This window comes from Amphiprion ocellaris, chromosome 14 (assembly GCF_022539595.1).
Source record: "Amphiprion ocellaris isolate individual 3 ecotype Okinawa chromosome 14, ASM2253959v1, whole genome shotgun sequence".
Taxonomy (NCBI): domain Eukaryota; kingdom Metazoa; phylum Chordata; class Actinopteri; family Pomacentridae; genus Amphiprion; species Amphiprion ocellaris.
In genome coordinates this window covers 10245971-10272111 of record NC_072779.1, presented here as the reverse complement: position 1 = coordinate 10272111, position 26141 = coordinate 10245971, and the positions used below count along the sequence as shown (strand labels likewise).

Below are 26141 nucleotides of genomic sequence, written 5' to 3'. Positions count from 1 at the left end.
GTTACAATACACCTCCATGCATTTAATAACATACATGTGATTAGAAAAGCGTATTACATCTAAGCCTGTAGAAAATCCCAAGTTCTCTATTTTAGCTGAATTCTGTTTTAACTTAAATCAGCCAGTGGCAACTAATTCTGCATGTACTTTATGATAATACTTACTTGTACCATTCCGGTACCCTAATTTGAACATGAAGTAAAATTAGGCTAGGGAAGAGGAGAGATCTTCCACAATCCCCAGAGAGGATTTGTAAATCGGGGACAAAAATAAAGGAGTCGGAAGAACGTCAAAGAGGCACAGTGCTGTGACACACATGACAAGCTGTCTGTGTGTGTGTTACTTGTAGCGTTAAGTCCAGACACAGAACAATGGCGTTAACTGGGTCGCCGTTGCTGACTGGCTGCTCCAAACAGCTGGAGAGATGAAGAGGGAGTATGATTGAGTCATGAGGAAGGAGGGGAGGGAGGGTGAGGAAGAGGAAGAGGAGGAGGAATGGGCCTGAAATACAAGTGTTAACAGACCAGGCTGGGGGAGGAATACTGGGCAAAGGGGAGAGGAATTAACTCACTGAAGTATGTGGCAATTCTTGGCAACAAAACGTCAACACAATTTTTTGAAAAACACATATAAATCAATATGCATGATTCCATTTTGCCACATGACAAGAATGGAGGGAGCCCACGCCAGTGCTGCTGTCTGGCTGTATATGAGTGCATGTAAATAATGCATGCTCGAAAACTGGCTTTCTCTCACAAAACATCCAGGCTGACCCTTGAACATCTCAGCTGCAGAATAATAAAGTGCACAGCTACTCAGGCGGGATGATGCACGCCACTGGACCATGACCAATTTAAATTTAATAATTTGCAGGCTCTGTTCTAATCCACAACCCATGACTGTGTAATTGAGGGAAAAAAAACAGCACAAATACAGCCAGACGTACACGTGTTAAGTTACACTACGGGATGTAATCTATTTTGCTTATGCACCCCAAAATGTCTTCATTAGCAACTAGCCATAGTAACCTGCATGCTGTTTCATTAATGTAAGCCGCCTAGCTAGTGGCTAACATGCGATGTAGCATATTATCTCCCACCGCCATCATGAAGTGTCTATTTACAATCAGCGTCGCTGTTAACATAATAAAGACTGTTGCTCGGCTAACGTGCCTCACAAAGCAACGAGGCTTTGTCCGCTGTATGAGTGCTGCCAAGGAAACGAGGAAGCGTGTTTAGGTTAGTCACACTGTATTTTCTATACCGGGTGCCCACCAGTGTAACCAGCTAAACCAATGGCTAACTCGATGGCTAAAGAGCTAGTACAAGCCCCTGGTAGTTAGAGCTATCGATGTTATCAAGACGTTGCTCGGTTGCCTTTGTAGTCAACGCTGAGCCATTAAACACCACCAGACACAACGATACCGCGGCATTAAACTCAACTGTACCTTTTTCTGCGTCGACCTTGGCGACTAAATGATCATTTCCTGGCACCAATTCTTTGTTTATGTGATTTGGTGGCTTGTTTTCATCAATCCGCCTCGTCTCTCTCCTCCAGGAGTCGTGCCGCCCCGGCTGACAGCACTACTGCTCGGGATGACAGGGCCCCGCCCCTAGCAACCAATCAGAGGGCGCAGAGCTGGAAACTGAGGCAGACCACGTTTCCTATTGGCCAGCGGCTGCGTCAATCAATGTGTCGCTAGGGGCGCACCTTGCTCCAAGGGCAGGACACCTGCCAAGGAGGGATGCTGAGCGCCGCAGGTGCGTCCAAACCAAGAAATGCTAGAGCTGAAGGAAGAACTTTAAAGACACGATGTAGTATGAAAACTGGCACGTTAGCACAGACAGCTGCACAAATCAATGACGAAGTAAAATATATCACTTCTCCTGTAAATGTTTTTAAATGTATCACCTAATAGCCTATTTAATATGTAAGTACACGTCCAAATCAACACTCACTCTTTGATGAGCTCTTTCAAAACTAATATTACTTATTCCTTTGTTGTTGTTTTACTCACTTGCTTTACAACAAATGTGAGTGTTTTCTTCAAGAATGATCTCTTACTTATTTAGCCTCTATTTTTATTTTTCATATGTCTGAACCCACTTAGTTGAACTTGCTACTGATATAGCAGACTATTACTCACCAGAAAAGACTTAAGCCATGTCTATTTAACATGTACTGTAATCAGTGGATTTGCTTATGTCCATACAGCTGCATTTAATTTTCTTGAAATGGGACACCTGGCAAATTCGGACAGTTCAGCTTTGCAATGAGTATCTTTTCAAGAAATACATTAAATAAGCCGAAAACCAATACTTATGCATTGCTGAAAAGGAGTTTGATGAAGAAAATAAAGTTCACATGATCTGATAAAAACACCATTTGCAAAGGCAAAAAGATAAAAACAATAAACAAAAAAAACTAGAACAGACTAGAAAGTGACATGGAAAGTGTCATGGAAATTCTTTTCCTGTGAATAAGTAGATTAAACATAACATGGCTGAAAGATAGAAAGAGAACGGAACAAATGTCACGAATTATTTAGACAGCCTAATAAATGTACGCCTTGAATTGTGCTTTTATTACAAACTGTGCCATTAAAGATGATTAAAAATATGACAGACTGACTTTGAATTTGCATTTTAATTGGCAGATGACACAAAAAATAAAAGGCAACCTGGACTTTGGCATTTAACATATGTATTATTTTCACACACATTGAAGTAAAACTGTGTGCAAATGCTGATTCATTCTCATTTCTTTTATGTCGGCATTATGATTCCATCAACGCTGTTTGATTGCTACACCTTTGACAGTCCAAGACTCGTTTCATGCTTCTTTTGTTTTTTGAATGACACCATCTATCCTTCACATCTTCATGTCACATCTGTGAGCCTCATCCTTCAGTTTCTCCATAAAAAACAGACTGTGACCGTGAGATAAAACAGATATTCAGCCGCTAGTCTTCCAGCTCCATAAGCTCAATGAGCACTTTTCTTGCATGACTGAGGACATTAAGTCTTGTGTGATCATCCTCAGGGTGCAGGGATGTGTACGGCACATACTTACATCCTTTCAGCCACCTCTTTGTTGTTTGTATTTTCATTGTATTGTACCCACACCTGGAAAAAATCAAATGTGAGGCCACATGAGCATGTAAACATGGAAGCAACTGTAGCTCAAGTAGCACAGAGTTAACCTTAAAGTCTGTGGTTTCATCTGCGGTTCCTCACTTGTTGGAGTGACTCCCAGGTGCTCCTCGCATGTATGTGCAAGGGGAAAAAGTATCACATGTTACGAATGTCAGAGCATGATAGCGCATCCCAGTGACTGCTGATTATTTCCTGGAAGTTTGTCTCATTAAAACATGGGATGTCATGTAGATCCATGACTGTAGTTTGTAAAAAATGCTCTCAGGCGTAGCGAGGATCTGCGCTGATCAATGACACCTGCTGGAGGTAGGCTGGTGGCTGGTAGCAGGCGGCCCGTGTCGCCTCCGTGAACACCGTGGAGGAGGTGAGGCTTTTGCTGTCTTTCTTCAAGGTGTGCCTTCTCTGCCAGCGACAGAGTAAAACTTCCACCTGCTCTCTGAAGAAGCTGGTGGTTAAGGTGTACAGGATGGGGTTCAAGGCACTGTTGATGGGAAGGATGAAGATGACAACCCAGCTGGAGATTGTGCCTAACGGAGCAAACCAGAGGGAAGGAATTAGAATTTTAATGCAGTATGTGTCTGTAGGTGCTTTTTATGATGGTACTCCACAAACATAGGCTTCAAACAGTAGAAAAGTGACATGTAGGATGTCAACAGAAAGGCACATTCAGCATCATTCAATTTAAATATATTCTTCTGGGTTTTCTATTTTAAACCAAAGCAGCTGATGTCTGGACTTAGTGATTAATGATGAAACACAGTAACTGTGAAATGTCTACAAAGGTGCTCTTTCAGTTCTTACCTGGTATCTCCACCTCCAACAGTGAGAGGACTTTGACTAAAAATATGGGAATCCAGCAGAGGGCGTCAGAGAACACTATGAAGAAGAACCTGCTGGCCACAGCTACATCTCTGGGCAGTCTGCTCCTCAGGTCTGTGGCATTGATGCCAGTTTTGTAGATAGAGTAAAACATGCTGGAGTGGGAGAAGACGATCACCAGGAATGCCACCAGGTTTAGGCCTAAAGAGATGCACATTCAAACACATGAATCTTTGCATATTTTGTGACATAATTAAATGTACAGTATGTAATAAATGTAAAAAAAATGTGCACAATTGGGCCTCAAACGATTGTCTCAATGAAGCCAGAAGGTCAAGTTCTGAAAAGGAGACAAGGGCCCAGCTAGACAGTATTTTAGTTTTGTGGGTCACAAGCCAAAAGTATTAGAAAGCACAGGCTTAATCTTTAACAATAATGTATTTATGCAGATGTTGCTAATGTAAAATTTTAATCTTAAAAGTAAGAAATAATTAGCTCTTTGAAAAATGTAGTTGGGAAAAAATCAGCCTACCTTCACCTACATACATTTACATAAAAATCATGCAAAACTGAATGCTCCATCAGTTTATCGAAACAGAATTTCCCATCCTGCAAACAGTGTAATTTATATGTAAATCTTTACTGTAATGTACGCTTTCAGGAAAAAAATACAACTATTTTTTCAATTTACCCAGAAAAATCCCTGTGGAATATCCTTTGACAGTAGGTTTTTCTTGTCTGTCAGAGTGCAGCGGAAAGCAGACCCCATTATGTCCGTAGTAGTTCCCGAAGATGTTCTCATTCATTAGGGGGACGGCGGCAATAATGAACCCCAGCAGCCAGATGGATGCCAGTACCACCTTGCACCGAGGCAACAAACATGCTGTTAGAACTTCTGACATGATAAAAAATGATTTCCATCCTCGCTGACAGTCAGTTAACTAGAGCAAACACCAAACACTTTGCTCAGACTAGTTTCCTCCTGCTCACTGAGGATGAGGTATTTTAGACTCCATCTAGACTCTGAGGAAAACAAGCAGCAACTAGCAGCACTTTCTGACAGAGCACAGATAATTTCTTTTAATGAGATGTGTTCAGGAGCATTTAGAGTAAATGGATTTGCATTTAGAGTTCCCTGACAATACTTTGCTCAAGTAATCCAGGCGGTAATGAGGATGAGGTATTACATCTGAGTTAGATAAACAATAACAAACATATAATGCATCACTGGGAGGTTGTGTTGGTGGAGAGAGCCACGGCAGCAAAAGTAAATGAAACAGATGTTTTGCCTGAAGTGATGCTCAATTTGGTCATTAAGTTTTTCAGGAACATTGGAAGAAGTTCAGCTAATCCAGTGTTTTGATACTATAAGAGTGTGTGATTATTTTATACATAGAATTATCAAAGTGGTAGGTAAACTCTGGATTCACTCCAAATGAACTGATTCTGTTAGGATCCGCTACTGATCAGTAGAATAACTCACCCCTGTCTGAAGTTTGCTTGGCCGCAGATTGCTAAAGGGGAAAACAATGACCAGGAACTTCTCTAGAGGGTAGGTCAGGAGGAGAACAGACACCTGGGGGAAAACACACATCATAAATACAGAGGCCCATCTTAACTCAGAAAATACTTACATTGAAAGTACTCCTGAACAGTTTCCAAAGTATATTATCTATTTTTTTTCCCTGTCAGATTAAAATAAATAAGATTCCCAACAACATATCCATCACTAAAACAGTTGCTAGGGTCAGTTTCACATCCAGCGGAGGCAGAAAAACAGAGATTTTTTGAGCTCCGACTCAACAACAGGTCGTTAAACTGAAACCATGAATGAAATGAGGCTAAAAGTTACCGTAGAGTGACACACTTAATTTACTGTGACCCGTTCTTGTAACACACAGTCATATTTTATTTATCAAAATCAGTGCAGGTAATTTCCCTGAAATTCTGGGGGATTGCAGTGATGACAACAGTTATTCTGTGCAAATTTGGATTCACTGCTTGTCAACAAAATACTCACAGTGTTTTCACAGTTCATCTCGTGGCTGTGCGTCTTGCAGCCAGTCTCTGTAGACGGCCACGGGGTTTATGTTCCAGTGCTTGTGGAAGGAGATGGCCTGGTGCATCGAGATCAGAGTCTCGGGGTAGTCATTTGGTCGGGCCTAAAATGTCAAGAACAAGTGGTTTGTCTCTGTGTGGGCAGCTTCATTGTGTGTCTGCATAATGATTTAGGAGATTACTGGAGTCACGGTGTCTATTGCTGTGGGCTCACGTTTCAATATTCTGTTGTGATTGGGTCTTCAAACCAAACAGGGAAGACAAGCATGACCATCACATACAGCATCATCTGATACTGGATAAAGGCCAGTGTTGTATATTTGATTCCCATCAACACTTGGAGCACTTTAGGTTTTATTGAGTCTTTTATCGTACTTTTATTGAGCCATGTGAACAGGGTGAGAGATGGTTTGCTTCTACCAAAAAGTTCCTTCTGAATCCTCATGTCCGTGTCTATTGCTCTGGGCTCACAATTCAATATTCTGTTGTGATTGTGTACAGTGCATACAGTGGTCCCTCATCTATCATGGGGATTAGGTTCCAGAAACCCCCCGCAACAGGCAAAAATCCACGAAGTAGTGACCCTATATTTATTTTTTATTTATTTATATATATATATATATATATATATATATATATATATATATATATATATATATATTTTTTTTTTTTTTTTTTTTTTTTTATATGACTATAATGCCTTGTATTTCCCATTTTTATATAAACAGCTGACTTTCTGTGCACTAACTGTAGGTTATGCACTTACTTGGAATTTGTTCAACAGGAAAAGTATAAACTGTAAAAATAAAACTAGATTTTTCTATAATGAGCTTCATGTTGTACTGTCCTTTCGCTTCTTCGTAGAATTTTATCCCATTTTGTGGTGAGCAACATGTCGTCTAACCTTGTTCTTTTTGAGCACATATCAACATTTAGGATTTGAGAGACAAATGCAGTTAAGGGAGTTCATCGCTAACATGTTAAGAATATGAACCTGTTTGTTTGTGTGTCGTTGTGTACCTGGTGAAACAGTGGACTGTGTGTGATGGGAACCCTGAGGGCAGTGAAGCATCTGCCGAGCACCATGTCATCAGGAGCATCGTCACTGTAGCAGCTACAACCAGAGGAAAGCAGCCTGGACACAGCCGTCCTACTGAGCACCATCCTAAACACACACATACAGAGTGTTTAGTATGTGAGAAGAAAATGAAACAGCAGAACATCCCAAAGCAACACACAGAGAATCCAGAGAGCCTTTCCCACAGCTGTAAATTTGGCAAGAAACCATTTCAGAAAACAGCTAACCCAAAACTCACACCTAAATGTCTGCAGATGTTTTCTACAAAATGACCACTCGCAGCTCTCTTGGAGACAAGAAGACGTCTCCTACCTCCACCAGAACCTAATCAGGGTCATAAAGTGCCAACAACATCTCTGAAGAAAAGGAGATTGCATTGTTCACCTCCTGACCTTTCTCTCCTTCTAACACACAGGACTTTCTGTACAATAACTGACTGAACAGCTTAAAACTGAACATTAAGGAAATCCCACATCACCGGAGCGATGATCCCAAATCTGTCTTTTGTTTATTACATCTTTGTTGTTTATCTGTAGTGTAAGTTAATAAATATAGTATAATTAACATCTGTTTTACCGTCTATTTCTTTGTTTGGGAACTGGAGGTGAATGAAATCAAAATTCACAACTTTTGATAATGAGACTAATCAATACAAGTAGATTTGATTAATTATTAATCTTCAATCTGAAGTATTAACCCCTTGACGCCTGAATTTATTTACAATTATATGAAAAAATGAATTATTTCTGTTGTTGTTTTCCAGCTGATGCTAAATTAAGTTGGCATTGTTAATTTGTTTGTAGCACATAAAATAGATATAGAATAATAATAATAACATATATATAATAACTAGGTCCCACTGCAACCGGTCCTACGAGAAACCAGTGCTTGCAAGAAGGTTCCAAGGTATGTATTGAATATGCACAAACTGGCATTGGGGGAATGGATACGCTATCTTGGTTGCAGTCTGAATGAAAGCGGTATGATGCGAATTCATGACAATCAGCGTTAAGGGGTTAATTAATTTCCAAATTCATATTCAGTGGTGAACCTGATAAACGAGTGCAATTTTAATTATAAAGTATAGTTTCTACATATATGGTGCTGCCACATGAAGCTGTTACGCCACATCTTATTATCACTGGCTGCTACATAATTTACTACATTTTTGCTACACCACCCATGTACCATCAGATCCAAGATACAACTCTCTATTGTTTTCAAAATATCCAAATGTGTTAGCTTTTTAAAGTCTATTCAATATCTCAAGTTTTCTGACAATGTCAAAAATGTTACCTATAATAAATTCATTGTGATGCTTCTGACATTTAAATGTTTTGATTTGATGATATAGTGGTAGATTTTGCACTTTAGTATATTTTAGTCAATGCAGTAAAGCTTCAGGTCAAGCAGGTACAGACTGTACTACACAGCACTGTGTTAGCAGCACTGTCACTCAGTGAAAATCTGGACCTATAGATGTGCTTGTGTTTACACTGTTGTGCATCATTTTGTGGTTGTTAGAGTTTTAATAAAATCTTGCAGAACAATTGTGTGTTGAGACCAAGCAGCAACTAGCACAGCTTCAGGCTTAAACCAAAGCAGAAGCATCTCAAAAGTCTTTGGTCCCAGTTGACCCATTATAAAAAAAAGAAAAATCAACTTCTCTTTAGAAATATTAAACCAATATTTATTTTTTTTAATAGAAACTCATTATGGTTTTAATTGCAAACACTCAAGCCTTCTCATTAGTGTGCTAGTGGTCATTTTGGATAGTACTGCTCTGTCAATAATGTCTGAAAGCTTAAAGAAAACTTCCATGTCTGTCATGCTGCTTACTTGCTGCTCCCCCCAGGATTCTGAACTCATCCTCTGTGACACTTTCGAAGCTTCTTCTTCCTGCACATGTTTGCAGGAAAGCTGAACACAAATGCTCCACTGAAATGTTTGTTGTGTCTCTTGCTAAAAGTACAACTAACGTCTGTGGAGTTGGTTCATGGGCTGTTTGGGATGGACAAACATAAACGGCTCAGTCAGAGCTGCACTAGTGGAGGAAGGTGAAAGAGTTCTGCTTCTGTCTAAGCTCACATCAACATCAACAAACCAGCCATGTTCCCTTCATCCTGCAGCCTCACCCTGCTCCTCCTGTGGAGTAGCTATATCCTTTCTGAACCAAGCCATAGCCGTATCTCTCCCCGAGGATCACTGCTTCTGTCGGATCATAGCAGCGCAGGAGTCGTCGCAGTCGAGGTAAACTACGATCAGCAGACAGACAGAAAGTGAGCTCCATGCATTCATACAGCATAAACACAAAAACAAGGTCATGGCACATCCATACAGAGGATTTTTAGATGAAGTTTTAAACACCTAATGTCTACTCTCATATATTTCGCCTGATTAAACTCTTCTCTAGGCTGAGTGTGTGTGTACAGACTGAAATCTCTCTAATCATACTTCACAAACCTGAACAAAATTATAGTTATCCAGCAAGTGAAAACAACCTGTGTACAGAACCTTTTAATAACAACGTCATAAAAACAGATGTGACGCATCAAGATTTGACTTTCAAAAGTTCCCGAGGCACTGCGAGGAGGAGAGAAAATTACATTAAACTCATTAAAAATCTTTATATAGTTGGACATATTAGTGAGAAAAGATGTCGGTTTTGATCTTACAATGTACTTGCCAGAGCAGGAACAGCAAGACAGATTGTTTATACGTTTTTCATGGAAACTACACTGGAAACAGCAGTAATAAAAAGCAAAAAAACATAATTAAGATGGCTTGAGAGTCAAAAAAGTAGCATTAGTAATGTTAAATTGTCAGTGAAATACCCCAAAGCTAGATCACAGTCTACACGCTACTGAAAATCTTTATAAAATTATCAATTTTTCTTATAAATCTTTTTTGTTTCAGTGTCTAATACCACATAGATAGTTCTGATGGATGTTTACGATTTAATAATTTAGTTTGCCAAACAATCTCAAACGTGCTGCATTTTTGGGATAGACAAACAAATTTAAATTGACAGAAACATGCTGATCAAAAGTCTATATTCTTATCCTATTGGACGGTATTGTCTGAACATCACATGTAGAATGACAGTCGCTTGGAACAGGAGAGGAAAAATCCAGCAGAGCTTAAAAAAACTGTTGCAATAGGAAACAAAACTATTTGGTTTTAATTTCATATATGATAGATGCAGGTTGGAATGAGGAAATAGGTAATAAAGCCTTCATTTGCAATACATTCATAAAGTTAAAATTACTTTTAGGGCTACATTGTATTAAATAATACGCTTTATTTTTATTATATTCGTGTTTTGATGTCAGTTCTATGATTATTTCACTATGTTTTGCAACATTACTATGCGTGTGCTATGCAAAAAGTATTTTCCTATTTACCTGATAAGAGTATCATCGTCAACAATGAGCAGCCAATCAGCTTTCGGCAGAGTTTGACTCAGGAAACGCCTCAAGATGGCAAATGTCTTCCCACAATGTCCTTCAGGTAAACAACATAGAGATAAAAACTGTAAAAAAGATGAAGAAGAGGGTCCTACTCATGGAGGTTTACAATGCATAAACTACTAGAGACATGCAGAAACCATAAACCTTCATAAAATCCTTCATTATTTTATTTCTAAACACATGTGAGGCTCATGTATATATCCATAAGGGTGGCAAATGTCAGAGAAATACAATGGCTGTTATGACATTTCACTGACAAGGAAAAAATGTTAACCTCAGGGGTTCGAGGAAATGTTGGGAGACGTTAAAAGTCCCTGTAATAATGATCTATTGCTTACATGTCTAGACAAAAGCAGTGGACTGACTGAGCAACACTGCCATCTCTACAGTCATGTCAATAAGCTGATAAAGACTTTTTTCAGTGACTTTCTCTTCAGGCTCCTTCTGATTTTCAACATATCTTGCAGTACAAGTAAGCCTTGCTGCTGAAAAGCTCACCTCTCTCAGTGTTGGGAACTCCCAGGCTGATAGTCGGTATGGAGGCATCAGGGACGTCGCTGTAATACTCTAAAAGCCCAGCGTCTTTCTCCCAGGTTGCCTTCACCACTGGCACTGCGATGACAAACGGCAAAAAGGGAAAAGGACACCAAGTTAAGGAGAGAAATTTGATCCACTAACAACATTGTCTCTGGAGCCCACGTACGCAGCTTGATGGCGGCCAAAGCCTGTAATTAAAACTCTCCAAGTTGCTAATTGAAAGGGCTGGGTAATCAAATAATGCAGGATGTCTAATGCTTCTAAATAATGGGGGAAAGAATTAGACTCTATCTGTGCATTTTTCACTCCCGTCACTGTGGGTTCATTTTTCACTGCAATATAAAGTCCTACACAACCATTGCTAGAAGTAGAGAGATATGTCTTCTGTGCAGGTGCCCACACTTGTTACCAATGCTGGAAAAGCAAATGGTGACATACATACTAAAGATATTTCACTACTTACATTTTTAATTTGCCTCCTATCTGCCCTGTGTAAATAAAGCCTGCAGTTCAGCTGAAAAGTCCCTGAATTTTTGTCGCATGGTTGTTGGTCACAGCTGGGTCATCAATGACTGAAGAGCTGCTGGTTTGTTTTAGACTCTGCTTAAAGCAAATATATTTTTACTGACAAATGTACAGAGAGGACATGGAGAATAGGGTGGTTTTATTGAAATATGAAGATTTGGTTACATTTCGTAATGGAACTTTACATCGTACACGGATGTTGAAAGACTGTCAAAACATGGAGACTCTCACTATTCAATCTGTTTTCACACCAACTACCTGGTGCAGTTTGGGTGATTTTTTTAAAGACAACATGCCTTCCAAACTTGCCAGTGGGTTTTGGGGTTCAGAGGGTTAAATTTGAGTTACTTTCTATTATTTAACAGCTGTAGTATTTCAGCTAACAGTCCAGAACCAGTGTTGTGACCACTGACCCTTCACCTCTTTGTGTACTTTCTGTAATGTCCTTTTATTGTGACCTATTGTCCTATGTTTTATTGTATGTTTCACTGTTATGTTTTCTTTATGTACTTTTTGCAATGTGCTTTGATTGTGACCTATTGTCCTATGTATCACTGTCTTTTTTCATTTTTTTTTTTTACCTGCCTAGGGACTGCAGATGTAAATTAGCATTGTTGCTAAAATCTGGCATATTTACGTCCATTGCTGTCTAAACAGATGTTCATTAATGTGCACTGTCCCTATCAAATAAAGAAAAAAAATAATAACAAAGTATAAAGCATTGTTAACTAATAAAACTGAGCTTATTAGCCCTTTTGGACACTGGAACAATTAGCTGTATATACGCTGACCACCTACTACATTAAAAACACTAACAGAGTGAATAACACTGGTTATACTGTTTCAATGAAAGGTCCCTCTGGAAAATTTTGGACTTCATGTGGGCGTTACTTTGACAGGACCCAAAGGATCTGCTGCCAAAACCTCAGTAGTCTTGTAGACAATACGGGAAACCTCCACAGTCCATGTGTTCAGGTCCAGTGGGTCAGAACTGTTTTGACAGCACAAGCTTCTTGAGGCTAATTGAGGTATAAACAAAAGCAAGCCCCTACTTACAAATTGATGCATCTGTATCAACATTTTAATACCAAAATGTGGTAAAAAAAATAGGGCAGTTTTTCTGCAGAGTAAGTAAAATTTTTAAGTGCATTTCTCTGAAAAAACTTCTGAACATTTACTACAGTAAGAACACAAATACAAGACATTTAATCATAATAAATGTGTTGACACTTTAACTTAAATGAGCAACCCGAACAGCTTCTTTCATCACTACTGAATATTAATCTTTCGAATGAATGATTTGTCCTTCAAGATCTGTGAAAACACACACACACACACCTCGCTCCGAGTGGAATTTTCGGCAAGTTTTCACGGCAACGAAAACATCTTTCTTCAACACTGGGTCCCCCTAGAGAAGAGCAGAAGGGAAATGATTTCTGCCTTGATTAAAAACAAACAACAAGCTAAAATTCAGGTATATCGGCAAGTTCATCCAGTTATTGTCAAAGGTTGCAGTTCATCAGGCTAATACTGCTGAAAAAAATAAGCTGTTTGGTTTCATCTATATTCACTCTCCTGACACTGCTGAAAAATAAATTACACGATCAGGGATATGCATAATTTTAAAATCTTCAAAGATAGCAGAATTGAATGCAGTAAACAAACAGGGGTTTCCAGCTGATATTGTATTTGGTTACATCATGAATGAGATCATGTTCTTTCCCATCTTGTTATAAAAAAAGAATATGTACTTTGCATGTACTCCAGGTAAAATGTCTACTTAACTTTGTTAATACAAACCTTGCTTCTCAAGAATCCATATTTTCTACCGATGACTCAGATGCCCCTTGTGTGCTATTGTCATGTTTAACCTTGTGTCATGTATTCTAAAAGGTGCTAAAGTGCAGATTTTTATTTGCTCTGATCCAACTCAGTGAACAAAAACTGCTGTAATCTTTCATCCCACTCAGTAATTGTCTACTAGGTTTCCAGTTAGCCTTCAGGCCGATTCCTGCAGCCCACTGGACTTTTTCCTCTTTGTTTTTCTGTTCATTTAGGGTTCAAGTGTCTGGCATTTAACTAAGCTGCAGAGCTGAGTTGTAAATGTGACTAAAGGTGAGGAAACCATAAACAAACTCATATGTGCATTTATTTTACTGTTCCCATATTTGATTATTCAAACTAAATAAAAGAAATATGGCATTGATTTTGGTGTGTTATCAGCCATCAGAGATGTACATCATGTCCTGATTACTGACATCACAACATAGTCTTGACAGCTGACTGAATATTCAGCTTATGATGTTGAAAAAAATCTCTAAGCGGCAGGTACTATTGAAGCCATAATTGTGGCAAACACATGCTCGGATGCAGAAATGCATGCTCATCTATAGTCATACAAAGACAGAATAACTTAAACACGATGTTTACCCCAGTAAAATGGCCCCAAGTTAAGAAATCAAGAGTTGTACATACACAGTTGGGGAGGTAGGTCGTAAACGTTGTAGCACAGTCGTCTCTCTGTTCTGTGCAAAACTCTGGAACTGCCGTCAGCTTTGGACCGTTTCCTTCCTCCCAAATATACAATGCAATCTAATTAAAATAAATAAAAATACATTGATTCACATGAGGACAAATGTACGCCTTGTGGATAAACTGAAATACCATTGATAGTCACTATTATGATTTAAAAGCCATTAAATTGTCTAACTTCAGCCTCAGATATTTATAGCAGGTCATCCCAGGACTCCAAACTGTAAACATCTTTTAATTCCTACCAGCTCTGGACCTATTTCTACTTTGATGTTGCACAGTTTAACTCACATACAGTCACATGGTGAATGACTCATCATCTGTTGCTTGTTGATAATCTAAGAATTATTTCAATAGTTTTATCAGTTTATTTTAAAGAAAAGGAAATAATGGTAGGAATTAATGTCACACCACAAAAATAAAGCAACACAACTTTGCTTGGACCTTGAATTCCCACTAATATAAGGATAACTCTAAAACTGCTGCACAAAAAAGGGAGCCTTTCCCATAACATTTCTTCAACTTTTTCAAAGAAACTGAAAAAAAAGTTTTTTCCTCAAATGTAGGAATGGGTGAAGGCTTCTGTTGCCAGGCAGTGTAACAGCACAGACCCATTCAGAAGTCAAGCTTTCGCATTGATAACATAATAACATATCTATCAAAAGCTACAGGCATAGGAAGCAGCAGGGAATCAGCAGAGCTTTTTCGCCAAAGGCAGGTCAGTCGTCGGGGAAATACTGTCTGTCACTGTTACGTCTGAGCATTTCAGCTCAGCAGGCAGCCTGAAAGACGACACTGATGTTTCACAGCAGTTATACAATGTAGAGCTGAATCAGAACCAGGTCCTGGCAGTAATTATTCTGTTACAGTGATGGACACAGGAAGACAGATGACACAGACTCACAAAACTTGTACCTCATGTTTCAAGTCGATGGTAAAATCCGACTTGAGATTCTCGTGCTGGAGCCGCTCTGCAAGTCTGAATCACAAGAAGGTTTTAAAAAGAGAAATAACAGAAAGGGGAACTTTCCTATACTGTGAATGTACATTAGTTTGTCAAAGGTATATAAGTCCTATTAAAATGTTTATTTTCTGGTAGAATGGTGGTGTGATTATACATAGATGGATGGATGGATGGATGGATGGATGGATGGATGGATGGATGGATGGATGGATGGATGGATGGATGGATGGATGGATGGATGGATGGATGGATAGATAGATAGATAGATAGATAGATAGATAGATAGATAGATAGATAGATAGATAGATAGATAGATAGATAGATAGATAGATAGATAACTTTGTTCCAAGTAAAAACAGAAAATTATCTTTTGTCACGGCTGTAAGACAAAGTTTAAAAACCACATTCAAGCATACATTCTTTGCATTTTATGGCAAATTAGGTTTCTAACGTGTATGTTCTTCTTTTTATTTACTTAAATTAGGTTATTTTCTTCAGTAACTCTGAAACAACCATAAGAAGGCTTATAGGCTGCTGTGTACAAGATTTATTTATTTTTTTATTTTTTTAAAAAGGCACTGAAACATATTGGTGATTTTGATTTTCACACATCTGCACACACGGACACCTCTGCAGCAGTGGAGCGCTGAGAGCCCAGCCTGCTGCCGGGTCAGGATAACCAAACGAAATGGGATCCTCAGAGAAGGCATAGTGGTGGATGATGGAGGCCTCGTTGTCATGGAGACGCCGACCCAAAAACCATTCCTGTGAATTGCAAAAAGGGAATGAAAGCGCGTCAAATTTAACTTATACACGACGAGTCAAAAGTTTGGACACACCTTCTCATTCAGTGGTTTTTGTTTCATTATTTTATACATTGTAGATTAATACTGACGACATCAAAACTATAAAGGAATACATATGGAATTACGTTGTTAGCAAAAAAGTGTTTATCTTCAGTATTAATCTACAATGTAGAAAATAATGCAAATAAATAAATAGCATTGAATAAGTAAGTGTGTCCAAACCTTTGACTAGTAGTGTACATCTGTGCTGTAAATTGCCATGAGGATATTAATACAGAACAAAGGGCAAACGATGTACAGGAAGTGTTTTACTAGAAATATGTTTGTGTGTCAGTGTGTGTCTGAATCTCACCTCTTGGACTTGATATCTGCTGAGGACCTGCAGCACAGCAGCCAGTGTGACTGTGGTTTCCTCCTCTATGAAGAAAAACCAAGATGCTTGTCGGCCATAAGAGGCAGACAGACTGGAAAGATTCAGAAGAAGCCATCAGCTTTTTGTGTTTCAATTTCGCAGAGAAATGATTGAGGCTTAATTAAATGAGTGTGATTTAACTGATTTGTTTATCATCTCCATATGTCGGCTCAGAACTCACAGTGGAAGCGCAGGGAGGATACTCCAGACCCCTTCGTACTCTGACAACTCATGGAGGAGAATGATAACAGGAACTCCCTGTATGAAACATAATTGAAATTTCATATTATGTCCATGAATTAATTCTCCATGACTCTGTGGTCACATTAAAGAAACCAACACAAAACATTTAAGTTAATTCATTAGGGGCACAAACTCTGTGTCTTTGTTTCTTGTTTCGTGTACCAATGTGTGTAATCTGGAAATTCTCTTCATTTCTACTTTTATTGAGTGTTGATAGTGATATATAACACTCCCCATTAAGTCACTGCATTGATGTCACTTACTGAATATTAAAAACAACTTTACTGTTCTTCTAGGTCTAAAAGCCATTATTATTTCTACCACTAGGAGGCACTGTACTGTAGAAGTATGAGCTTCTCTCTGAAGGATGTAAAAAGTGCAAGTGCCGAAGTAGCATCAGCAAAAGTAAAAGCCGCTAAAAGTAACAGCACATCTTCTGCAGAAAGGTTTTATGTAAAAACTTCGGTAGCCAAGATAAGGTGAAGGGTCACATGATGAACTTGAGTTGTCATGAGACGATTAATGGGGTATAAAAAAAAAATCTGCTACAAAAAAAGCGATTTTAAAAAAACTCAACATATTTTAGATTTTAGCCTTCCTATCAAATACTGGATAATTTTACATTTTGAGGTGTTAAATTAAACAATCAGAGAAGTTTTTGAAGGCAGCAACTCAGACGTTTGACATGAAAAAGCGACAAGGAGTATAATTTAATCACTTAACCTTTACCACTGCAATGTACTCATAAACTTAAGTTTAAATTTTTCACAACAGTTAGCTGTAAAATCAATTAAAGTGCAACATTTTAGTTTGAAATGTTGAGGAGCACAAGTATTTAGCAGCATAAAATGGAAATCTTTGAGTACAATTACCTTAAAAATGTACTTAAGTGGAGTATTAAGTGAGCAGAACTGTCATCTGGGCGTGTAAATTGCATAAAATAACCACTGAGAATAAATCATACATGCTGCACTGACAAATGGTCTGCTGAGTACAAGCTGCTGGATATTCTCAACATGTTGAGTAACAACATTACCACATCCTGCTGTAAGTTTTGACAATGAAAACCTCAACAAGGCGACATATTAAAAGGAAACTCAGAAGTTACTGGTTTTGACTCGCACAGAAGAGCTCACAAATCTCTCGCATGCAGCTTTTCAAAGCACTGATATAATCAAAAGTAAAAACATTTCGACAGATAGTCAGCAGGAGTTAATATCTGCTTCTTTCCTGTCAGGGTGTGTATATCAAGTCTCTCAATAAATTATGTTCATTTTCATTTCCAGAACCCAGTGACCAAAAACAAAGTAGGATGCCTTTGATTTATGTCTATTCCAGGCAAAGCTCCAGCAAGGGCTTTGAAAAAACAACACTCATGGGAGTGGATTAGGCCATTACTGCACTTTTACAAGCAGGTATGACTGAATAAAGTGAAGCAAATTGCCATTTCTCTGTGGAGAGCTGCTGCAACAAAACATAGCATCAAATGTCTCACTGGTATAATGCAGCAGTTTATTAGGTCACAGGCAAACAGACTGCACCCTCCCAGTTTTACACTTAGGTTTTTTGAATAAACACATAACATTTCACCTGTTAATTAGTAAATTTTAGAGGTGTTGGTGACTCATAACTTAATGCCGGCTGGAGTTTCAAATTAAAAGGACACATATGAGCGTGGCACCTCAAAAGTCTTATTTTAAAAACTGCCAAAACATTGCTGTAAAGGTCACTCAGACACTTTTTGATGCAGGAGTGAGTTGCTTGATGAATGTGTGACAGGACTTTATTACTTGTGAGGTGAGGTGGTTTTAAGAAATTAATTACACACCCAGAACTCTGGAGGAGAGTGTGACCTTAAACAGGGTTTGGTAAAGGCTCAACTAGTAGGAAAAAAAAGAGAATATTGCACCACGTTGCTGATATATCATTGCATTCTTGTAGTTTAAAACTCTGAACCCCAGTCGTTTTGGGGTGTTTTTGTGCTCCTGTCTCATTTTTACTCACTGTGGGCTCATTTTTCACTGAGTCCAACATCTCTATGGAAACAGTACAACCATGGTTAGAAGTACAGAGAACTCAAAATGAATTAATAATCGCTACATTTCCATATATCATAAGAAAGGGAAAAAAAGGTTGAATTTATTTGATTATTTTACAAAAATTGAAAAAAAAAACTATAATCAATATGTAGAATATTTTTTCCCGAGTGCCTACAGATGTTATACAATATGTTTTTAGTGTACATTAGGTGTAGAAAGTTTGTATCTTTCTACACCTAATGTGCAGCCTTTATTTTATTAATAAAGTGTGACTGATTTCCTCTATAATGTATTTCTATACTTGTCTCCTATCTACTCTGTGTAAACAGACTACAGTTAAAATGAAAAGTCTCTGAATTTTTGGCACATGACTATTGGTCACAGCTGAGTCGGTTATTGCTTGTCAGTTAGGCTGAGGACTGTAGAATTTTTTGTTTTTCGCATAATCAGGTTAGTACAAATTATGCCTTTCTGGTAATTTTTTTTTTTTAATGAGACATGTAGAATATAGTCATTTTGATTATGCTGAAAATATTATGATTTTAAGCTTAGATTCAATTAATTTTCCAGACACACAGGTACACAGATGAGCTATTCATGGACCATGGGAAAGTTGATAATCTGATGATTCTGTGTCCTTTTTAAAAAAAAATTTCTTAAAGTAACTAACTAGTGCTGGTTTGTCTAATTTTTAGGATAGTAGGTTTTATGGTTCAAAGGTCCGGGGCATGAAAAATACAAAGTTGTTGGAAGTTTACATGCAAACCCACATGCTTTCCTTCAGAGCCTCTTAAGATTCTCAAGGTGTAATGATGTTTTCTGACCTTGTGTTACAAGTGTACTGTTGGGGGAAAAAACACTGCAGCATCCAAATGACAACAATGTGAAGATGATAAACCTGAGAAGATGCAGTACTGGCACTGACATCTTGGACTAAAAGATGTGCATATGAATCTTTGTCAACAAAGCATTAAATTAAAACTGGGATGCTGCTGTTCCTATTTTAATGCCATCAAATTACTGCGGGACAAAACCCATTTAAACAAATTAGAAAACAAGCATATGTCAGCTTGTCAGAGTTGAGAGTGTTTGCCACCTTTAATCCTTTGCTGTTAGTCAAACTAAACATCAGGTTATATGTCAGTCAAAAAAAAAAAACACATGACGCACAACCTGCCCTCATTTGCTCCAATCAAGCCGTGACCAGAAACAAATCTCGGCAAAGCTTTCACTTGCTGCACTCTATCCTGCTAAGATAACACAGTCACTTCACAGTCTGTCAGCACAAGCCCACATGCAGAGAAGATGGTAAGAACGTGAATGCAAATGTGCTACTTACGAAAATCAAATAACTTCTAAGAGCACTTTCAAGGACTGATTTTCTGATTTGACACAACCTTTTAAACATCTTTATTCCCATATATATATATATATATATATATATATATATATATATATATATATATATTTTTTTTTTTTTTTTTTTTTATATTTTTTTTTTAAATCAAGGAATATTTTTAAAAATCAACTAACAAAAAAAACAAAAACTGTGTCTTGATTTCCTAATGCCAGTTCCCTGCCTCTACTGCAGTCTGTCATATTCTGTCATTTCATTTCATTGAGATCTTTAACAAAATTTGTTTCGCCGTGCAGACAAACTGAGAGCTTGGTTCGCTTCAGCTCAGGTAAAAAGGCTCCATGACAAGGAGGACACCTATTGATGCCTGTGTAATACCACATCAATGCATAATCTATGTAAAAAGTCACCGACAAACACTTAAAATGAAGTTGCTTACAGCATCATTACTTTGCATTAAGCTTCCTGATTCTGTGCCTCATATTAACAAATTATATACATGTTGTATGTTTTAATAATAATAAATAAATGCTGTGAAAAAAGATAAAACCATTAATCTGATCAGAAATTAAATAAAAGAAGAAAAACATTCATCTTTCTGGTTAAAAAAAATAAGAGAAACCTTGGATTCAATGATGGTTTAACCTCCTTGGGCAGCAATAACCTCAAGTACTGTTTCAGGAGTCATGGATTAGACCTGAGGCAGAGCCAAATGATGATACTACCTACGCAGTGCTCTTATAATGCCACACCTACAGATAAGTTCTTTTAACTATTCCCATATTCCTTTAGATTAATTATGGACAAGAAAAATACAAAGATTTGTATTAGTTAAAATAAGTTGTGTTTGGCCATAATTGTAACTCAGATGAAGACAAATGTACACATAATGATGATAATTCTAAATAATTCACTTACTTTTTTCCTGCTACTGAAAATGAACCCATATATGGTGAAATTATATAAAAGACTGTTAGAATTTGACTTCTCATTGTCAGGAAACCTACCTACTGGAGCATGCGGGGCAACATAAGGCACAAAAAGATTTAAATCCATACAACATTGTGTGCAATGTCTGCTAGATGTTACCTGCCCAAGGGTAGCTGCCTGCTGCAGAATCTCCACCTTCCTCTGACCTCCACGACGGGCATGATAGGAGTTCCTCTGACTCTGAATCACTATAACCAGCTCGTCCAGCCCTGACAAAAACGTACACAGACAAGGTGGGGGGATGACAAATTAGGAAAAGCAAAGAGCCATGATTATGCAAAGAGGAAACTGTCAAGCCAGTCTCTATTTCTTTCAAATTTTGTGCTAAGGTAAGCTAACTGACCTCTCGTCTGCTTCTGAGTAAGAGAGCCAATAAGCATACCTCTCCAGCTGTCAAACTACTCCTTAACCCTCAGACCTCCAAAACCTGCCAGTGGGTTTGAGAGGTGCTTTATATTTTAGCCCTCGGTCCTTAACCTAATCACATGTGACATGGAGTTGTGTTAGAAAAATGGTCTCAATCTAGGCTTAAAATCATCACGTTTAATCGACATCCTTTATCCTTTATGTCTCATTGAAAAAATTGCTGAATAGAAATAGTTTGCAGAAATCAGATTATAAAAAAAAAACAAGCCATTAGAGACTCATCTGCAACCAACAGTTACATGGTGCAAATTCAGGAATTATTCAGCTGAACAGGACTTAACTGCAGACTGTGTTTTCATAGAACAGACAGGAGACAAGTACGGAAATAAAAGTAAAAAGGGCAAAAATCTACAGTATGCTGTCACCATTTTTTTCCTCTATTGGTTAAAAAAAACCTTGTGAAAACATGTTAATTTTAGTTGTTTTCCATTTTTGTGCATTTTGTTTCTTATATGTTCTGATTTATGCCAGTATATCTTTATTATACTGCACAGAAGCTATTTTTGAGTTTTCTATACTTCTAGTCACAGTTGTCCTGTTTCCACAGAGGTACAGGTTGTAATATTTCAGTGAAAATGAGTCCACAGTGAGTAAAAATGTGACAGGAGCAAAAAACACCCAAAAACTGCTTGATGAGTTAAACTCCTACTCACATCAGGTTTATTTAATGGAACGAACTGCATTAAACTTCTCATTCACACTCTACAGCATTACACTAATGGAGATTTGTTGCAAATGCAAAAGGTCGGTTCGCTGCCCTAAATGGCCGATAGCTGTGGACAATTTATCAGATCACCTGCAGTGAAGTGCTTCACTCACCAACAGAGCTGTGGGCAGTTTGCTCCTGGTGCTGTGCTGCCTGCGGGGAGTCGGAGAAATTCTCGATAAGTCTGACAAACGCTGTTAAGCCACACGATGAAACACAATCTCAGCAAGAATCTGAGCGGCAGCACTTACATGAGACGGATCTGTGTGTTTGTCTGCAGCAGAGAAGGCTTGATGTGTCGAGAAAAGAAGAAGCAGCGTTATTATAATATCAAGAAAATGTAGTAATTATTTGTGCCGACATGACCGGCTGAATAATATTTGAGTCACTTAGTCATTCAAACAAAATTAATTAGGTAGTTTCTGCATGTGATTAAATGTTTGAAGAAGTTAGCAAGTGAAATGCTCGGGTTTATTTTACACTTCACTGTTTTCTGACAAACTTTCTGATACACATACACCAATAATTGTCCACAAATAAACAGGCATTTCTACATCTAAGATATATAGCTTAATAAATACAATATCTGCCTCATGACTCCCAGCAAACAGTAAGTGTCCCAGTAAGTCATAACTGGGTCAATGTCAGCACTAATGATATTTGCATTTTGTAAAACATTTTGTTATGAGTTCAGGGCTGAAATATGTTACATTTTTTTCAGTAATTTAAAATACCTCTTCTTACGACTTTGCTGGCTTTTTGGCTGACATTGCCTTTGCTTCCTATTAGAGTTGTTGCTGCTGCTACTTCAGGATAATTTATCACGCCTTGATCTTGACCCAGAGTTTGGTGACCTCGTGTATTTCCAAGCACAGCTGCACCTATTTTAGAGACTTAAGCTTTATTTACTCGGGAAAAGTCGGAGAAATCAATGTCTCTGTTGCAAGAGCAAATTAAACACAGGATCACAAAAACGAAAATAATTTTCCCAAAATAACCATTACACACACTGACACACAATCACACTGATTAAAATATTGATGGATATTATTAGAAACATTTTAAGGACAGTCTCTACTGTGATCTGCTATCATGGTTACTAACTCTGAACCAAATAAAAGGATGTTAAATATCACTGAAGCTTAAACAGCAAGGCGTTATAAATGAAGACAGAGGGGTGCTAATGCTATCTAGATGCCAATGATGACCCTCCAATAATAAGTAGGACAATCTAATGTCTGATCAAAATGCTCAATATTTATATACTGTATATTTTTAAACAGACTGTATGAAATAGATCTGCATTTACTGCTTGAATATATGCCCTTGCAAAACGCACAAATTTGGTCATTGTCAAGTTTAAAATGAGGTTTAAAATAAACAGGAGGATGTAATAAAAGCAGCTTCTAATCAGGAAGACACCTGTATGCCTCAAGCCTAATAGCATGCAAGATGTTATCATCAGCATTAAAATTGGCATCACAGCAGATGGAAAACAGTATCATTAATGTACAAAATACAGAGTAAATACTGTGAAACCATAAGCAGCAGTTGGAGGACAACTATAAACTGGAGTTGCAAAAAATGAATCGATTAGTAGTCAACTATTAAATTATTTACCAACTATTTTCATATTCAAATAATCAGTTTGAGTAGTTTTTTAAAGAACAAAAAGTCATTTTTTTAATCGCAGTGTCTTAAATTTAAATATTTCCAGATTGAGAGAGTAAACTGAATATCTTTGGGCTGTGGATAAAACACACTTTTGAGGTTGCGATCTTAGGACTTGACAAACACTGATTTATGTTTTTCATCATTTTCTGACATTTTATAGATCAAAAACAAATAAACTGAGGGAACAAAATTGCCAGAATAGTCGATGAAAATACTGATTTGGCTGCAGTCCTACTGTCAGCAGCAATTTGAACTCGAGCAGACAGATACGATTTAAAGCAGCTCAAATCAAAAGCATGAAAATCCACAGAAGAAATTTATTTGAACAGATGTGATAAACACTTTGGACGGATCTACATAGTGTAACACAGTTAAATCTAAGCAAAGCTCTAATCAGTCACTATAACTGCAAATACCTATTTACATATACAAGGTTATTTTGTAAAGACTATACATTCTTTTTAAAGCAAATCTAAAAACCGCATAAGACAAGAAAGCATGTTCATGATCCGAAAGGAAAGGAAAAAATGACATAACGTGAGAATAAATGCAGTGCCTACTAGAAAAGCAATAAGTACAACACATTAAGGAAAATTTAAATATGTAATCTACAATAAGACATGAGTAGAAAAGCAAGAAGTAATACTGGCAATGATTCTGAAGTAGTAAAGTAAAATTACACATGATAATCAATATTGCACAAGGAAGCAAGTAGTGCACATTAAATTAAAATATCACTCATGAAAATGATAATCTAATAACCAAACGAAGCCTAACTTTCATTTGCAAAACTGAAGAGATATTATAGCAGATGAAATATGGACCAAAACTACAATCAAACAATCACTACAAATTAGGTTCACTTTGCAAGCTTCTTTGTAATTGCATATGTGCAGATTTTTCCAGGATTCATTTATTCAGATTGAAAAAATAAAATACGCATATATGTTGACTGAAAAGTAGCTTTGACATCAGTTTAGCCTGAGGTGCATCACTGTTTTTTAGGTCCCTTTCATACACAAAACTCCTCAACATCAGCTGCTCTGGCCTGCATTGGCTTGTGGTGCGTCAGGTTAAAACACAGTATTAAATCTACAGCTCCTGTTTGGACTTTCAAAACAAAAGCATGAAATATTTCTGCCACATTCGGCAGAAGATAAATGCGAATACGAGCCAGACAGATAAATCAAGTGGACACTAATGCGCTAATTCAATCCCACTGATATATCACCGATACTGTAATGTCAAGTTCTGTACAGGTTTTTCTATTTGTATATTACACCAACTACTACTCTGAAGGCTACATCGAACACAGTGTGACGGAGTGTGTTTAGCTTTATGTAGCCGGTTTAGCTAACACTGTAGGAGTCTCGGCGGGGCGTTCACCCCACTTACCAAACCAAAGAAGAAGAAGCGTAGCGACCAGTTTGTATCCATTAAGTACATTATAATGTGACATGACTCCCGGGGCTGCTGGCTTATTCACCGTGTTTTCATGGCGAACCGGAGGAATCGGTTTGCCGGTTTGCTACATTCCTCAACTGGCTGCTCGGCTGCACTGAGCGTTAGTGCGGAGCTGCAGCGACCTCTAGCGGACAGCAGGAGACACGGCTCACCACATACTGCTGCACAAAAAATTTATATTTATTTTATTATGTTTTATTTTTTCCTCCAAAGCTTGGGGTTTAGCCTTCATATTTATTATACTCTGGTTGTATTTTATTTTTTTTAAGCCTTAAAATTCATACCATAAATAACAGGTCTTGACCTCAATATGTAGTTAATATTTACTTATAATTTTAAACTTTATAGGTTGATTTGTCACTCCTGTCTTAATTTTCTGGTGCACACTGTTGCTCTAAATGTCCTAGATCAGGGGTGTCAAACTTATTTTAGTTGAGGTGCCACATTCAGCCCAGTTTGTTCTCAAATGACCTGTAAAATCAGAGCACCTATAAATAACAACAACGCCAAATTTTTCCTTTTAGTGCAAAAAAAGTGCATTCTGAAAATGTTCACATTTCAGGAACCTGAAATTTCTGAAGGAAAACAAGTTCAATTTCAGCAATATTATGCCTCAGTTTATCATTTACACATTAAAACTTCTAGATCACAGTGTTTCCACAAAGGAACGAAACATTTAGTCACGGGTATCTGGAACTGAATGATATAGTATTTTACTTTACGATCAAAATGACAAAAGTCAAACAAAAAAACGACTAAAAACACACAAAATATTACACAAATCAGATGCAAAATGACAAAAATGAGACAAACAACACAAAGCAAAACAAAAATGAGACAGAAAATTTGACAAAAAAGTTCCAAAGTGACAAAAAATGGACAAATG

General features: G+C 37.7%; 2 protein-coding genes across 4 annotated transcripts in view; both read right to left on the bottom strand.

The window, feature by feature from the left end:
* Positions 1 to 1600, bottom strand: part of fryb (furry homolog b (Drosophila)) — a 59022-nt gene extending 57422 nt beyond the window's left edge. The window contains exon 1 of the mRNA XM_035943046.2: positions 1448 to 1600. The gene's annotated coding sequence lies outside the window, so the exon portion shown is untranslated. The remainder of the gene's footprint in view (positions 1 to 1447) is intronic.
* Positions 1601 to 4041: 2441 nt separating this feature from the next.
* Positions 4042 to 25369, bottom strand: b3glctb (beta 3-glucosyltransferase b). Of its 3 annotated transcripts, none has more exons than XM_035943051.2 (18): positions 25187 to 25369; positions 22852 to 22998; positions 22369 to 22406; positions 22231 to 22270; positions 21085 to 21194; positions 16538 to 16614; positions 16297 to 16408; positions 15767 to 15903; positions 15090 to 15153; positions 14118 to 14234; positions 12981 to 13050; positions 11079 to 11192; positions 10515 to 10614; positions 9246 to 9365; positions 7053 to 7197; positions 5995 to 6136; positions 5458 to 5550; positions 4042 to 4175 (listed from the first exon to the last, which is right to left on the bottom strand). In XM_035943051.2, the coding sequence occupies exons 1-16, from the start codon at positions 25248 to 25250 to the stop codon at positions 6002 to 6004; spliced, it is 1590 nt and encodes a 529-aa protein (XP_035798944.2). In that variant the 5' UTR covers positions 25251 to 25369; the 3' UTR covers positions 4042 to 4175; positions 5458 to 5550; positions 5995 to 6001. The 3 variants fall into 3 exon arrangements, with proteins under 3 accessions (XP_035798944.2, XP_035798945.2, XP_054872982.1); XM_055017007.1 differs by lacking the exon at positions 4042 to 4175 and adding an exon at positions 4787 to 4834; XM_035943052.2 differs by lacking the exon at positions 22852 to 22998.
* Between the last annotated feature and the right edge of the window lie 772 nt (positions 25370 to 26141).